The sequence below is a fragment of the Mus pahari genome, chromosome 18 (genome assembly GCF_900095145.1).
Source record: "Mus pahari chromosome 18, PAHARI_EIJ_v1.1, whole genome shotgun sequence".
Lineage (NCBI taxonomy): Eukaryota > Metazoa > Chordata > Mammalia > Rodentia > Muridae > Mus > Mus pahari.
In genome coordinates this window covers 16,697,651-16,715,736 of record NC_034607.1, presented here as the reverse complement: position 1 = coordinate 16,715,736, position 18,086 = coordinate 16,697,651, and the positions used below count along the sequence as shown (strand labels likewise).

Sequence of the window (18,086 nt, the reverse complement as noted above, 5' to 3'; positions counted from 1 at the left end):
CTCTCTCTCTCTCTCTCTCTCTCTCTCTCTCTCTCTCTCTGTGTGTGTGTGTGTGTGTGTGTGTGTTACATGAAATGTCTACATTTATGTGAATGGATGGGGTATACATGTTCATAGAAGGGCACATAAAGGTCAGAGGATGACGTTGGTAACCTGCTGTCTCATTCTCCATTGCATTCCTTTGAAACAGGTTCTCTTACTGATTCTGAAACTTGGTGCTTTTCAGTTGAGCTGGAGGGCATGTAAATTCTACTAACCCTCCTGTCTCCAAGCAATCTTATCCACTGTGCCATCTCTCCGTTCTGGCAGTATTCCTTCTCAAACAGTTAGCAAGATGTATGGAATCCCTGCTGGAGGGAACAGAAGTAGGGCTCTGGAACTTATACGAAATTAGTGATGCTCTGAGACGTCAGACAGGCCAGCTAACACCATGGATCAGAATGAATTGGGGAAAGGAGGGCATCTTGCAAGTTGCCTGGGTCATTCAAAGAAAAGAAAATTAACCACTGTAAACATCAATAAATGTTAAGGGTCACTGTGAGGTGCTCCAGGAGCACAGATAGATTACAGAGAAGGCAAAAAGGCAGACAGGATGTGTTCTCCCTCAGCTCTCCAGATGGACAGTCTGAGGGGAATTACCTGGGGGAGTGGGAGGCTGGCCAGTGGGATGAGTGGCTAAGGTCCGGATGGGCAAAGGGAATCCCTTGGAGATGGTGGGGGCTTCCCTCCTATCATCAGGGGAATCACCATGTGGCTGTGGGATCCACTGCTGTTTCCAAGGTCAGGTCCTGAGATCCTGCCCCAAGTCCAAATGTCACCAGTGGGAGATGGCAAAGAAGGATACTGGTTCTGATTGGCCAGCAGCACATTGGTTGATGTTTTGAGGAACTACAACATCAGTATTCTCACTCAAGACAGAAGCAAAATCAAGGAAGAGCCTATAACCTAGTTCCACCTTTCCTAGGGATAATCAGAAGGGAGTTATCAGATGTCACATAGACTGAAGACAGGGACAAGGTCATCCTTATCAGACGATCTACCATGACAATGGTGGGGACTCAGAAATTCAGTGTTAATAGTTAAATTGATCAACTCCATGGGATATACCATCATCTAGGCAACAGGTCTCTGGGTATGTCTGTGAGCTATGTCCAGGGAAGTTTAACTAAGGGAGAAAAACACATCATAAGTGTGGTTCGCACTATCCTATGGACTGTGGTCCTGGACTGAGTGAAAAGGAGTAAATGAGGTGGAACCCAACCCTCATTTTCCTTCTTCCTGATTGGATAAAATGTGACTAGCTCCCTCCCGCTCCCATGCTTACTTACTCACCTGCGTGATGGACTGCTCACCCTTAATCCATAAGCTGACAAAAGCCTTGCCTCCTTGAGGTGTTTTTGCCATGTATTTTGTTCCAGTGTCAAGAAAATTAACTAACACATGAGGCAAAGGCTAAGCCCCTCTCTGGTTTAGGGGGAAAGCATATTTCCTTCAGTTAGAAGTTGCTGGGAAGGAACCCCAAAAGTTTTGTTGTAGAAGCCACCTGGTGGGGAGACTGTTGTCCCTAAGGTAACAGAAGCTGACACTCTACAGTGTAAAGCACACACACAACTTTTTTTTTTAAATTATGAAGGGGCATCGTTCCTACCAAGGATGGGAGAACAGCCGGGCTCGGTCTGATTCTGTTATGCAGACTTAGGAAGCTCAGGTGCTTATCTGTGAGAAGCGGTTTTGTCACAACAAACTCTTACCGATGCCAGTGTGTGGCATAGAATGTCTAGTTGTAGGAATCTAGGTGTGATATTTCCAGCATGTTTAGGTTTTGACTGCTGCCTGCCTACCATCTTTGTTTTGAGTCATCCAGACTGTGCCTCCAGCAGCAGCTTGAAGAATTCTCAAGGGCTACAGGAGGAAGGCAGAGGAAGCCCACTCAAGACTACAGATTCCCTAAGTCCTGGAATGAGGCACATGGAGATGGGTCATATTTGTGGAAAACTCCATAGACCAGACTCTATCGCCAGTTCTTCTCCACATTAAAAACATGAGTCTGGCATATAGACCTTTTCTTACTTAACTAAAAAATAACATCCCCTGGGGGAGCAGAAAGTGCATCGCTTGGAATTTCAATAGTTACATTGGGGAAATAAAACACATTTCCTGTGGGGGAAATCCAAGGGTGTTTTGAGATCAGGACTCTGGACAAGTGAGTTTAGCTTTTTGCCAAAAATGTTTGACAATCAGGTGGAATCCTACAGTCTCTATCAAAGATGACTGACCAAAAGTTATCCCTCTGCCAGGAAGGTAGATCTTGAAATAAGGAGCTTCCTGAGAAGAACAAGGGTTTGGGACGAAAAGGAAAGAGAAGATGGGTTATGGCCAAATGGTTGTGACCATGTATGTTGGGGTGGGGATTTTTATACTCAGGGAAACAAGTTATAAGCAGGAGGGACCAGGTGAGGCTGACTAGCCAAGGGACACCATGGAAGTCTCTCAGAGGGGAGAAGCAGGTGACCACAAGATGAGCTGGGCAGTATAGTATGGTTTATAGATCTCTCCTGACCCAGTGGAAGAAGATCCAGAAAGCCCAAAGTGACATCGGGAAGGACCTTTAACCATGAGTTTGAGCCCAGAGTTAATGCCCCAGAGTCTGCAGAACCAAGACCAAATCAAGAGCTCAGGCTATATCATCATACTTCTCTTGTGACTTTGGGCAAGTTCCATAACTCTATTAAGCATTGAGTACTTCATTGTGCTAATATCTACCATGAGAGAACATAGAGGTGACATAGTAAAAAAAAAGAAAAATCCCTGTGGCACATGAGGCACTGTACCTGGAAACTGTAGGAACCCACAGGAATTCAACCAACATTTCTTTTATCTCCCAGATGTTCCACCTCCAAGGTCCTTCTATGTTTAGAGTCACACTGTCCAATGTGCTGGTCTGAACTAGCCCCAAGTGGAACTCTATCCCTTTAGAGGTAGTCAATCTAAATTGAGACCACAAGTGCAATCTAGAAGAACATTCAAAATCAGAGTGGAGCTCTTCTATTGGGTAGACATGCAATTTAGGAAGTCCAGCTCAGGCTGTGTGCTAGAAACTCACTGGTTCTTCACTTTGTATTTGGTTACACAGCAAGACATTGAATAAAGTGTATATGTATGTGTTTCTGTGTTAGTGTACGCCATGAGTGTGTGAGTGCCCACGGAGGCCAGAAAATGCTGCTGGATCCCCATGGATCTGGAGTTATGGATGGTTGGAAGCTGCCTTATATGGGTGCTGGAAACCAAACTTAAGTCCTCTTCCAGCAAATACTGTTCACTGCTGAGCTGTCTCTCCAGTTCCACCACCATACTTAATTTAAAGCAGGGTCTCATGTAGCTCAGGTTGGCTCACAACTCACTGTGTAGTCAAGGTTCACCTTGAACTCTGGATCCCCTTGCCACTGCTTCTACTGCTGCAATTGCGGGCAGGCTTTTGAGACATAATCCTACCTGCTGCTGGGCTAAAGTGATGGGAAGGTACCCATGCTTCCCAAGGCTTTGAAAGGCAGTAGCCACTAACCAAGAAATTAAGAAGGCTGGGCTTGACTGGTAGAGTTGACTCATTAGTGGACAGATGGGACAAGAGGAACACTAGGGGAGACTAAGGACAAATGTCTCCCTTCTTGGAGATAAGTCTTCTTCGTTTGTCCCAGGGAGACAGGCCCACTCCATGTGTCAGAAGACTCCCACAGCTTGTGTGTGAACTTGACAGGAATCAGAGTCTCCTAATGTATTCACAGATACAGGTGTGTGTGTGGGGGGGGGAGTGGTTAGTTCAATGTCATCTTTATAAAACCAAGATTTTCCAGAGAAATAGCCATCAAACATCCACAATCATGAGAAGATTCTTTTTTTCCTCTTTTCCCAGGCAGCATGGTGTGGTTGTATTAGAAAAGTGTACATTTTACCTGACTTTTTTTAAAAAAGGAAGAGATAGCCACTTACAGTCTGATGCTGAGGGCATTGTTTCCCTACTCAGGTCAGGAACATGATGATCCAAAGGTAGGTCTATGTCACACCACCATGGCCCTGACTCGACAACCAGAAGAGGCCATAGGTTGGTCTCTCCACTTCTCTTTCTGTCTTTGGGACTACTTTCCCTATGGATCACTCGGCGAGGATGGGTAGGAAATGTACAGAGGGAAGTTAGAAGGGGGAGGCTGTAGGTAAGGAAGGGAGGTTTCCTTTTGGCGGTATTTTGTTTTGAAGCAGGGTCTTATATAGCCCGGGATGGCCTCAAATTCATTAAATAGCAAAGGGTGACCTTACACTTCAGATCCTCCTACATCCAGTTCAGGTGAGACTGAGGATCAAACCCAGGTTTTGTGCATGCTGGCCAGGTACTCTACCAACTGAGCTACATCCCTGGCCCTGGAAATGTCCTTCCATTGGGTTGGTAAGACAGAGAAGAGACACTTCCTGGTGCCTAGGCTAGCATAGAAAATGGATTTGTGGTTTCTGGAGACACCAGTGTTCAATTGATTTTATAAGAACTAGAAAATGAGAGCATCGGGCAGAAAAAGGAACTGAAAGTGGGGGAGAAGGTTACAGGTGTGGAATCTGAGGCTGGAGTCACAGGTCACCTGCAGAGACGGTGTCAATTCTATTGGATGTTCCTGGGTGGGTGAAGCCCAGAATGTTCTTGCCTGCATGTTTTGCAAGCTGTGTGACTGGCATGTAGAAGAAGCAAGCTAGACTGAACGAGTCAGGAAGACAGAAAAGAGGGAGAAGGAGTGTGCTTGCTATGAGGAGAGAGAGAGAGAGAGAGAGAGAGAGAGAGAGAGAGAGAGAGAAAGATCAGGAAGGACAGAGACAGGGTGTTGCTCTTTGTCTAAAGCAATCTTTCCCCAGCTGTGTGGGAGCAGAAGTAGGATTCATGACCAGGTAAACATGAACCCAAGAATCTCTTCTGTTCCCATTCCATTACCTTCATGGGCAGATACTCCACAGGGAATCACAAGAAGGCATCCCCCCACAACACACACACACACACACACACACACACACATTCACACACACCCCAACATGAGCACCCCGAACCATCGTTTGGAAGGTATACACTCTGCAGTCAGAATTACTCGGGGGGGGGGCAACTGGTGAAAAGGGGGTAGGGGTCATGGAATCTGAAAAAAAAAATTTCCTTAGGATATAAATAGCCTTGGCCTACATCGTGCTTAGTCACATTAGACAAACTTCATGGTCTGGGGAGAAGGAGGACCATCTAAGGAGGGGTTAATCACAGATACCTCCCCAGCTCTGGAAGAAGGTTTTCTGTTTCAGACTTCTAGCATATTCCCATTGTGCCAAGGGAGGGCTGGGACTGTTCTAGTGGCTTGTGGCCCACCAGTATACATCATACATCTAGAGTCGGGAAGACCTAGTTCATGTTTGGAAGCCTTCTAGAACCTCCCAAGGGTTCTTCCGGGTGGGAAACCAGGGTTCAAAATAAGAAAGGGCCTTTTTATTTCGCATGCCATTTGGTGGCCTGTTCTCATGGCTCCAGAAACCAGACTTAGGGTCTACAGTGCCTTCCTAGAGCCTCATCCACTTTCCCAAGAATGCCTCTGATCAGCAGAGGTTCTGGCCCAGGAGAAGGAGCAGCATCCTCATAAGATCCATTCTCCCCTACACCATGAAGCCCTTTCTCAGTTCCAACCTGCAGCCCTGGGTTAACATTCTAACTTAGTCTGTTGTGCTGAGCTGGGTGCCATGTCTGGAAACTAGGTCATTCACACATCTCAGAGCAGGCTGTAGGGTTGGCCAGGGGTTATAGAGTCTCTGCGCAGATGGTTCCACAATATATCCAGAGTTGTTGACTTGCAATAATTACCTACTCTCCCCATTCCGTACCAACACACCCTCTCACATCTCACCCTCCACTCTTCTGGGCACACACTTTCACAAGTAGAGGACACTCTCAATTACCCATAAGAATGAAGAGGAGTCTGGGAAATGGAAAAATAAATTAAGAAATCAAAACAACACTGGATCCATAAGCAATCCAAAGCCGCTTGCTTGTCGCTACATTTGTGAATAGAAAGGCAGTTGATCGCCTCTCCAAACACTCAGGGCTCAGTCTGACACATGAGCGAGTCCCATTCCCTGAGCACACCCCGCTGGGTGGTGGGGACAGGCCTGGGAAGGTGACATGGGGAAGGGGGTGTAGCTGGGCAGAAGGACATGAGGCTGTTGACAGGGAGACAAGACTGTCCCTGGATGTAAACATCACCATGGAAACTCCACAAACACTTGCCAGTGCCGATTCTTACTCCTTCCTCTCCCACTTTGGGAGTGGAAGGGAGGGTTCTCCTTCCCTGGCTACACAGTACTTTCCATTACCCACTCTGAGCTGCCAAATGTCCCCCGGGCTCCCACCAGGTCACTCTCCTCAAAGGGCAAGAGCATGCCATTGACAGACAGGCTGCGCTTCGTCCAGATGTTTGATACCCGCCTAGGGGGACTGTAGCCACCAGGAACAGCTGCAGCTGCAGCTGCAAAGTCCCCCATGTCAAAAGAGTGACTTCGTTTGGCCTTGCCCTCCAGGGGCAAAGGGAGAAGACTCCTGGCACGGGTAGCCGGGGGCCCCAGCAGTGGCTCTCGGTCTGAATGGTGGCCTCTGGCTGATGTCCCTGCCCCTCTGCCTGCTGGAGTCCTGGAGTCTAGAAGTTCTTCTTTCCTTTGACTCTTGAGGTCCAGGGAGGCAAAGGCTCCCATCAAGCGGTCAAGGCTGGGCTTGGGACGAGGAGCTGGGGGTGGGAGCCTCCAGGGACCCCGGCCCAGCCCTGCGGCTTCCCCACTGCCCAGTGAGCTGGAAGAAGAAGAGTCACAGGCCCTGGCCAGGCTGGTACTGAAGTCCATCAACTCATTTCGCACCACAACCTTGGGTGGTGCCTGAGGAAGCTGGCCAACGGGTATCCCACCCAGAGGTGGAGGCTGAGACCCATTGGTCTGCGAGTACACATTGCTGACAGTGGCGGCTGCCATTTTTCCTGGGGTGTCTTGGTTGCAGACCTTGTACCGCACCATGAGGATTACAATGAAGACCAGCAGTGTGGCCACGATGATACCTCCGATGACCAGAATCATGGTGCCCCCCAGGATCTGACTGTGCACAGACTGACATTGTGGGTAGTCGGCCTTGGTGAAGAACTGGGCGCAGCCCACAATGTTGGTGGCCGTGAGCGTTGTGGCTGTGTCGTCCCACATAGCCAGTACGCACAAGTCGTAGCCCGTTCCGGACACCAGGTTGTTGACCACGAAGGCCTTGTTAGAGGCTGGGATCATCCTGGGGAGAGAGGCAGACACAGAGAATAAGAGAAGGTAGGGTGATGGGGAGAAACCGCAGGCTGATATAGAGTAATAGAGACATGTGCAGACCGGCTGAGAAGATGGCAGAGACTGGAAAACAGAGATGAATAAACAGTGAAGAGAGGTGGGGGAGAGGAAAGGGGAAAGGAGAGGAAAGAGTAGGGAAGGAGGAGTCAGGAGTTATGAGTGTGGCATAGAAAACAGTGAAGCAAAGATAGACATGTGATCTGAAAGATCCAGGAGATTGTTGGGGTGAAAGAAAAGACAAGAGAGAAGTATTCTGGGATGGCATGTCAGAGAAAGGAAGACGATAGAGAGCACCCTCTCCAGGTCTGGTGATGTAAGTGCCCAAAAGATTCAGAAATGAAGGCAATGAATGCAAAGGTTGCGGAGGGATATAAAATGATGGTTGTGAGTATGGATGGTGGGGGGAGGGCTCTATACATGGGGCAGAGGTGATGGTAGTGGGGGTGGGGTAGACCATAGAAGGGAACAAAAGCACCTGGGAAGGACTGAGAGGTTAGAGGTAGAAAGACTCAGGAATTAATGGGGTGGCTGTCCTCCCCCCACATCTGTTGCTAACATCCCTTCACCTACCCCCTAACACTAGAGGACATCGGAGATCCTGGAGACCTCTCTGGGCCTATGCTGTGAGAATCAGAGCCCAGGCGCAACCCTGAACCTGCATCCAGCACTTCTCACCTACGAGGATCCTCCTGCTGAGGAAGGGGCGGTCTCTGTTTCCAGGTTTTGGGGTGTTAATATGAGAAAGCACGTGGTGGCAAGGGAGCACAGTGCACAGAGGGGGAGATAGTGACCCACTGAAGCCTGGGAAGCCACCCCGACCCCCAAGGGGACAAACAATCTGACCCTGCATTCAATCATGTCACATCCAGCTAGTAAGCTGGCTCATCCTTGAGACCCGTAGGAGAGTTCCTGGGCTAAAATATCCTTGCCTATTCTGTCCTCCTTAGATTGGTAGGTAGCCATGACCCCACATGGTAGGTAGCTTCTCTGTGGTAGCCTGAGAGCTCCTGAATGAACCTTTCAGAAGCCTGGAAACAAGCTCTAAGACCTTTGCCATGGCATCCGGTTTCTGCTGGGTCCAGAGATGAATTCTGGGCTGTTCCATAGGCAATCCTGCAGAGAGATCAACCTAAGCCTAAGAGCATCCACTCCAGCTTTCCTATACCCTCTTCTCCACCTCTGGAGTCTTCCACTCCCTGGTGCCCTGTGAACGAAATGTCTCCCTAATGACCCCCCCCTCCCAGATCCTCAAGCTCAGGACCAAGCAACGTAATTAAGATGTCAAATATGAAATACCAACGCCTGAAGACATCCACCTGAGAACCTGTGGGGAGGATGGAGCTGTCAGTTATTGACAACCCATAAGAGTACAGCGCTAGGGGCTGCCATTTTCACCCTTGCTGGCCAGCAAGGCCCCGCAGATCAGCACCTTAGATCTGTCTGGGACTTTGCAGCCTTCTCTTTATCCAGACACCATGACCATTTAAAGAGACAATAACTGTACTCTTAATTCACAGAGTAGAGAGAAACTGCTGAGGTTCAGAGAAGGTAAATGGTTAGCCAAGATTTACATAAATAGGACTATCCCTCACTCATTGACAGATATGGGAATACGTTTTCTCCTTCTAGTAAAAAAAATCTTTTTTGGTAGTGGGATGGCAAGATGGCTCAGGGGGTAAACAAGTTTGCCTCACAACCCTGGAGTATGCGTAATGGAAAATCAACTTTCCAACGTTTGTTTCCTACTTTCACACATGTCTCAGTACATATGTGCATGCACACACATGAACACACTAATGAATCAGTGATTTTAAAAGAAATTCTTCTTTTTATTATGTTTTATTAATTTATTTTCTGTGTGGAGAGAGTGATGCATGTATGCATGTCATAAAGCATGGGTGGAGGCCAGAGTCTGTTCTATCCTTCTACCATGTGGGGTCCAGAAATTGAACTTAGGTTGTCAGGCTTTGGGACAAGTATATTTACCCCAAACCATCTTGCCAAACTATAAATAAAGTTTTGTGGGTTTTGTTGCTGTTGCTGCTGTTGTTGTTATTGTTGTTTTGTTTTGTTTTGTTTTAAGTCCTCAGTGGACTCAAGCTGATTAGCTACCCATTTCTCAGGAGTCCTCTGGTCCATAACCACCTACAAGATTCCAAGACTGCTGGGTTCTCTGCTTAGAAGGATCCAAGAATGGGTCATGGTGTGACCAGGACTGCAGGACTGCAGAAGACACAGAGGTCCACCAACTCCTTCTTCTGGGGTCCAGGGAGGCCAGTAGGAGGTGATACTAATTAATCCCACTCATAACAGAGCCCACTGGTAAGTGTAAGCAAGGCAACCCTACCATGCTCCTTGTTTGTCCTCTAAGTTCTTCAGTGCTGAGTGGCATGATCTTCACTTTGAAGATGGGGAGGCAGAGCCAGATCTAGGTCAGGTAGTGCAGTTATGGGCTGTGGTGAGTCAAGCCCTGAATTGTCACACTGGCTGTGGGCACTACAAGAGTACACCCCTGAGAGGGGGGGGATTGTGTCCCTGTGCCTGCGACATTTGCTGTAAAGCACAAGATTCTGCACTTAATGTATCTAATCTTAGCAGCTCTGGGATGTGAGATCATGAGCGTAGACGTCAATTTGAGGTTAGCTGTATTTTCTTGGGGAACAGAAATGCCTATGTTGTCAGTACAAATAACTGTTAGTGGCAGAGGGGGGAAGAGGGTTGACTCAGTAGTAAAAAGAGCTTGCTGCTCCTATAGAGGACCTGAGTTCAGTTCCCGTCACTCATATCAGATAGCTCATACAGCCTGCAACTTCTGCTCCAGGGCATCTGACACCCAGAATGCAAGAGAACACACAGACACACACAGACACACAGCCTTTACCAGTAGCAGCCTCAATGAGAACTAGCAATGGTTCTCATTGTACCTCTCTGTGTGCTTGGAGGTTTATACACATGGATTCATTCAATTTCTTGTCACTTCAAAGGAAGTTATTCCTTGTCCTCCATTTTATTACTCCCACTTAGAGAGGGAGGAAACTGCTCACTTGGCACTTTCCCTTTGGAGAAATGACAGAGCTAGGACCAAGATGTACAGATATATATGCATGTGTGTGTGTGTGTGTGTGTGTGTGTGTGTGTGTGTGTGTATGTGTGTGTGTGTGTGTGTGTGTGTGTGTGTGTGTGTGTACAGGCCAGATATAAGCCATTTTCAAGGTGGCTTGTCCACCTTGACTTTTTGGAATAACATCTCTCATTAGCGTGGAGTGTACTAGTTAGGTTAGGTTGGCTGCTCAGCAAGCCCCAGGGACTCTGATTTCATCTCCTACTGAGCTTTTCATGTAGTTTCTACGGCCAGGAACTCAGAACTTCAGTTCCCAATAAGAGCTTTAATGACTGAGGAGTCTTCCTAGCCCGAGGAATGATATTCTTCTTAGTCCAAAGCAAGACCATAACTGTCTTCAGGCATCCATTAGTTCAGCGGCCCAAGAGAACCAGGTGAAGTGAGTGCTAGTCAAAATTTAGAGCTTTAAATGGAGCTCATCTCCTATCCATGACTTTTTTTTCATACCCCATCAGAAAAGCTATTCAGCCATCCTTGAAGCAAGTCCAGAATCCTGGAGTTCTCGTGCATCCCTGCCTGCACCTCATCCATCAAGCATCTGTACAAGTTCCCCAGCTCCACATGTGGGCCTCTTCAATCTGGCCCCTGGATGGAAAACAATTTAGCTCTTGAAATACTTTCTAAGGGTGAAGAACTACCTGTGACTCACAAATGACTATCAAGTTCCTCATCAGAGATCGCAACCTAGGTTACCTCTTAGTCTTATCCACCCCTTTATAAGCCCACTAAGTTTCTTATTCAGGTAAGAGCATCCCAAGTCAGTCAGAAACTGTAGTTGTAGAAGGCACAGTCTAGAGCTCAGCAGTTAAGAGTACATACTGCCGGGTTTTTTTGTTTGTTTGTTTGTTTGTTTTTTTTTTTTGGTTTTCTGAGACAGGGTTTCTCTGTGTAGCCCTGGCTGTCCTGGAACTCACTCTGTAGACCAGGCTGGCCTCAAACTCAGAAATCTGCCTGCCTCTGCCTCCCAAGTGCTGGGATTAAAGGTGTGCACCACCACTGCCTGGCTACATATTGCTTTTGTAGAAAATCTAAGTTCATTTTCCAACACCCAGCTCCAGGGGTTTCAATTCCCTCCTCTAGACTTCACATATAATTGCAATCATGTGTACATAGTAACACATAGACACACATACATACACACAATTAAAAGATAGTAGTGATTCTTTAAATTACAGGTCATGGCTACTCTATGGGATCATTTAAGGTGTAACCATGACTGTTATAAACATTTCAGAAACAGTTGAATTTTTCTGAATGTTTAACCTCAAATTAATTCAAGGTCAAATGCACAATGTATCTAGTGCATTTCTGGAAGCATGCACCTATGCTATATCACGTGACACTGAAGCCTTGATTTTGAACACACGATGTGTACACATTCTACTATCTGTTATGTCACACCAACCGAAGCCAGAAAACTCTGCCCAAAACACCTCAGACTAGACTGCTGTATATTTTAGTGTTTTTTTACTGTACATGCAGAGAGTTCTGCCCCCTATAGAAACATATTGGTTTAATTATACAAAGCAAAACTGATTATTTTCCTCCCATCCTTGCCTAACACATAAGTATCAAATTATACATCTTTGGATTTTATTGTGTTTGATTTTAAAAACTGTTGTTTGAGTTGCTGGCTTGAGTTTTATAAAAATTCAAATTAAACGATTTTTTGGCTTGGGCTTGGGACAGAATTTCTGTTAATATCTTTTGAAATGGCCATAAATATCTTTCTGTCATTTTATATTATGTATTTATGCAAAGTGGCATTCTCAGTATTGTAGATTACAAAATCAAAATATCAATCAACTCTGAAAAATGTTGAAGATACTCCACATCCTTCAGTATCAAATATTCAGCCAAGATTTAATTCTTTATTTAAAAGTAAACAAGTGTATCTATCTCATTAGTATGCAAATTTGCATTGCTCTTCAACACATGGTAAAATTATATGTATACCAAGGAGTTGTTTAAAAAAATCAATCTCTTGATTGTCTGTTATCAATAAGTCTTTGAATTGTATATCTATTTCATAGACCTACATACCTGGAATCATGTGATTTTCTTCATTAATAAGGGGTTTTGAGTGGTAATAGTTTAAGAATCTATTACATAGGAAAACAAAAGACTATACAAAAGGACTGATTCATTGAAAAAAGGGGCAGTCAGGGCACAGAGGACCAAAGTGCAATAGCAATGACTATGGCCAATATCAGCCAAGCTGTCATACCTCACTGCTCCAGGGAAGAGAGAAAATCATGCAGTATAGTCAACAAATAGATGCTGGTATATGTAATATTTGTCCCTACTCAATGGTCAGACAATACAGAAACTAAGAACAACTTTTACATCAATTTAGCATTAGCTGTCACATGCAAGCATGTGATAGATTTTCTGATAATTTATTCTGATTATATTCTCCTAAAATCCTTGTTCTTCAACAAATTAAGAAGCAAAGTGAGTCCTTCTTAGGGAGTGCTCTGAGAGTCAATAATTTAAAAGATGGCTTCTTAACATCATTCAGCATTATGGATCGTCTAGTTCTCCCCTCTCTGCCTTGATAAGTTCTAGAATGGGGTGGATGTGTTTCTTTTCACTTTATAAAAGGTTTAGCAGCATTTCTTGCCTCTAACCCTGATGTATCAGGTACATCCTAAGCTCTGACAAACTAAAAAGTTGCTAAACATTACTAAAGGTTCCCTAGAAGAAAAAAAATCATACCTTGTTGAGATACAAAGGTCTATAGAATTTGATTCCGGGGTAACCTCAGAAGGTGGGAAACAAATTAATAAGATACCGAGTATCCCAGTGCCACGCCCACAGCCATCAGCAGTTATCCACCCTGGTGAACCCGACTGAAGCCAGATTCCATGATCACACTGACCAGCCTTTCAGAATATAAATCAAGGATGCAGGAAAGAATGGGTCCTTGGTCAAAGGACAGCAGTTAACATCCAGCAGGGTTACGACTCTGTCTGTGAAAAATATTTCTGAAGTCTTGAAGTATTATTATTGTTTTGTTGTTGTTGTTGTTGTTGTTGTTGTTGTTGTTAATGTGCACTGGTGTTTAGCCTGCATGCACGGTGTGTAAGGGTATTGGAGCCCCTGGAACTGGAGTTACAGACAGTTGTGTCGCTGCCATGAAGGTGCTGAGAAATTGTACTCAGGTCCTTAGAAGAGCATCCAGTTCTTAACTTCTGAGCCATCTCTAGCCCATTTTAAAAATCATTTACCCTGATAGCATCCTGTTAGCTGAAAGTATGAACTGCTATTTAAAATTAAGATACTCCAAAGTGTTATATTTAATTAAACTCACGTTTTAAATACAATTTGAAACATAAACCCAGCACTTATCAAAAAACAGGCCTAAATGGCTGATTCAGAGTCTCTCTCTCTCTCTCTCTCTCTCTCTCTCTCTCTCTCTCTCTCTCTCTCTCTCTCCACTTGTTTCTGACTAGAGACACAATATAACCAGCCACTTTTTTCTCCTGTAACTAGGCCTTTCCCTTCCTGAGGATCTACCTAAACTCTCAGACTGTGAGTCAAAATAAACCCTTGCTTTTTAAAGTTCTTTTGGGGGTATGCTGGTACCATAATAAGTCACATAACTAATATACAAGGTTTCCCATTTCCATTCATATTTGCCAGCATCCCTTGCAGCTAAGTTTACATGTTAAATTTGGCAAACAGATGGGAGGAAGTCATATGTGGTGGACATTTAAGAGCAAGGATGCATCCCCAACATGTTCCTTCTGTTCTGTACTAGCCTGTGTAGGGATTTACCTTGGCTGTCTAGAGAACAATAAGTCAAAAGCAAGTATCTTTACTAGTGTGACATGCTGGATGGTAGAAAGCTCAAGGTATTAAATAGTATTTCACTGTTCTGCTGAAACTGTGAGGCTTCCTTGCCTCATTGCCCTGGTAAGATGAGGAAATCTGAAAAGTCTGTCTTTTACCAGTGGCCAAAACAAGAATAAACATGGGTTTGTGTTAGTGGAAGTGACTACTCTATGTCTAAAGGGTAGTCCTTGCCTGTTTTAAGTAATGAACAAACATGCCCTCTTTTATCTTCATGGTTCCTTCAGTCTCATCTCCCCCGGCTCCCCAGATCCAGCCATTTCAGAAGCTTGTGTTTCCCTTCCCTCCATCAGAGACATGCCAGTGTTGCCTACTGAGCTAAAATACTCATTTAGTGAAGCCCTGTTAACTACTTGCTTTAATTTCTATTTTTGCATCCCTATCACCTATCTTCACAGCCCCATTTTGGATAGCCTCTTCATATTGCTCCCATAATAAACAAAATCCTATTAAACAGAAGCAGATAACCTGTTATCATCATCACCTAGGGCCATTAGTCTCAAAGTGGGTTGTGTCCTTCCCAGTTAGACAGGAGCTGGGGTTGGTTCAGTGGTACAAATGTTCACAGTCACAAGTTCTTACTCTATGACAGCAACATACAGTTTTTATCAAACAGCATCTCTACTTTAGGTAGTGACCATAATAGATGGAGAAACTTAGTCCCAAGTAGATAGACTCCTTTCTCAAGTCCCGCCCAGCCAGAAGTGGCTGTGCCAGTGTGACAAGCCATTTGACCCTCTTTATCTGCATGTGCTGCGTCTCCAAAATCAATACATTATGCCCTAGAATTATTTGAACAAAAATTTCTGAATATATGCATATGTGTGCTACCTATATTTGTCTCTGTATGTGAAATATGTGTGCGAATGTGTTTGGGTGTGTGCATGGGTGTCTTTCAGGTGCATATAGAGACCAGAACCATATTTTCTTCTTTAAACTTGGAGCCCAATGATTGGCTAGAGTAGCCTAGGTACTCAGAAAACTCAGAGGTCTCCTGTCTTGGTCCTGCTAGTGCTGGGGTTACACATATACACACTCTCTGATTTGCTCTGTGTTTTACATGGATTATGAAATCTGAACTCAGAGATTCATACCTGCTAGACAAACTGTTTGTCCACTGAGCCACCTTTGCAGATCCTGTATATCTTTTTTTCTGGTCAATATTACTGAAACAAACAGCTCATCAATTATTTAGACAGTATTGACATAGTTTTCAGTATTGAAAGAGGTGTGTAGGAAGGAGCTACAGTGTGCTGAAGCATTGTGCATATTACATGCCTATAAAGCACTTGAATGTAAATTGTGGTGTGTTAGAGAGGTGCCCTGTAATCATTTGTCTTCATACACCAAAGATTAACACCACTGTGTTATCCTGAACATCACGGTAGAATTAGAGCATCTACAGAATTAGAGCTTGCCAGGAAACACATTTTAGTGTTAAAGCGGGCTGTTTTATAACAACCCACAAAGAAAAAAATACACAATTAATGGTCCTGATGGACATTTGTTGATGCTTACTAATTTTGAAGCTATTCTGAATATTTTGTACATGTTAATTTATTCCTTTTAGCAACCCTATGTATGGGGGCAGGGAACTATCATCCATCCCTATGAACTGATGAAGAAATCGAAACTTGTCAAAGGGAGGTTACTTGCCCAAAGCCTCACAAGAATAAGTTTATGTTCATCCAAGATCTAAAATCTGGATTCAGTTTTCAGACCAGATATTTTATTTTAAATCTGGGTATGAGGCTTGTTAGTCAGCCAATATAGCCAAAAGGGCAAGTTCCACATCATTCAGGGACCCTTTTTTAGAAATTAAAAAAAGAGGGGCTTGAGAGATGCCTGGATGTTAAGAGTGATTTTTGCTATTACTCAGGACCCAGGTTTGGTTCCCAGCAACCTTGCTGAGTGATTGCAACCACCTGCAACTCCAGATTTCAAGTATCTAATGCCTTCTCCTAGATGCTATGGAATGTCCAGCATACATGTGGCATACAGACATACACATTCCTACACAGAAATAAAAAATAAGAACAACTCTTATAAAAAGAAATAATTGAATGGTGCTCCTGAGGAAGGACATCTAAAGTTGACCTCTGACCTCCACATACACGTGTATACAAATGCATGCACATTGGAGCACACATATGCTCTCAGACACATAAACCAAAATACATGCGCACACATACCCCCAAAGAATACATACTGTAAAACAACCATGATGGACATTATCTGAAGATCAAGTTCAAATCTTATGCCATGATCTGCTGGATAAGCTGCTCTCATGGGAAATTTATTTGGGATGGATGGATGGATGGATGGATGGAAGGATGTGTGCTTATATGGCTCCCTGTCCTCAAGAAGTCCTGGGATACCTTGCTTTTTCCAGCCTTCAAGCACACAGCACTCATGTGAATACTCTCAGATATGAGTTGTAGTTTTATAATGAGGATACTCAGCATGGATGAGGGTGGGGCACTGACTGAAGCTGTTATAGGGATTACTAGGATCCCGTGGCATCCTGTCCTCTGCCTTGCCCTGTGAAGAGGTGTCTTTCCTACTACTGGTAGGCAAGAGAAACACACTCAAAATGCGCCCCTGTTGTGTTTCCACTGATTCTCCTGGATACCTCTGCCTCTAATAAACAGGCTGGCACAGACAGAGTAGGGCTGTAGAGAAAAAAAGAAATTAGCAGGAGACATCTCCATCCCACTTTGAGGTGGAGGGGTGGTCACAAAGGCTTATGAGGAGGCTGGTGGATGAACATCCTCTGTTTCCACCCATCAAATATCTCACGCTTAGACCTAGGCAATGAGCCTCTGATTCATTGACTTCTGAGTGAGCTGGGGCAAATCGCCTTTACACTGTGCTTCGGTCACTTCTTATGTTCTAGAATGCTGCAAGTATATTGCCAGAATGAGCTGGTTAGCAGGGTATTGCTGCCAGAGGACTATGCCAGTAGGTCCTAAACTACAAATATACACAAGATTTAACACACAAGCTCCCTGGGCTCTGGGCTCAAATCCTCTACAACTCACTGGCTGTGTGTTTGTTACTTCATTTCTCAGACCTTTGGTCTTCCTGTTTGTAAAATAGCTTACAACCTTGCTTACAATTATATGAGGATGATGTGTGAGTATGTGTACACCGGCCCATGTGTGTGGGGGGTGGGGCATGCATGTATGCACATGCACATGTTCATTGGCCATAAGGATCACTAGGGAAGAGAAAGCAACTGAGGCTGTTGTCAACCATGAGTCTATACTAAGGAGTGAGCATTTGGAACCATGTTCTTAAGGGGAGCTGTCGAGGGTGACTAAGCCCATAACTTGTCTACCAGTCTACTTTACCCTGTCCTTTGCTACCTCTGCTCCTTCCTGACCTCTCAGACAGGTTCCTACTCACAGACAGGTTGACCAGATGTATAAAAAGCAGTATCTCCATATTATGGAGACATAGAGGTCCCTGGGGATCACTGGCCAGTCTGTCTAAACAGTTGGAGAGCTCCAGGTTTAATGAGAGACTGTCTCAAAAATCAAGGTGGAGAACAATAAAGGAAGCAGCCAGTGTTGACCTCTGGGTAGGGCCATGTCTCTGAGGTGGATGGAGCTGCTGACAGTGTTACCTCCTAGAGCTCTCTACAGCTCAAAGGTTTTCAACACAACTGAAGCCCAGAGCCAGTTGTATTTGGAGTCCCCAGAGGCCATTACCTTCTTTCCCTCCCCTTCTG

At 44.9% G+C, this 18,086-nt stretch overlaps 1 protein-coding gene across 1 annotated transcript in view; it reads right to left on the bottom strand.

Moving 5' to 3' along the window:
- Nucleotides 1-5,987: 5,987 nt before the first annotated feature.
- Nucleotides 5,988-18,086, bottom strand: part of Lrfn2 (leucine rich repeat and fibronectin type III domain containing 2) — a 169,577-nt gene continuing 157,478 nt past the window's right edge. Inside the window, exon 3 of the mRNA XM_021218067.2 lies at nt 5,988-7,327. Coding sequence (XP_021073726.1) covers nt 6,361-7,327 — 967 coding nt within the window. The 3' untranslated portion in view covers nt 5,988-6,360. The remainder of the gene's footprint in view (nt 7,328-18,086) is intronic.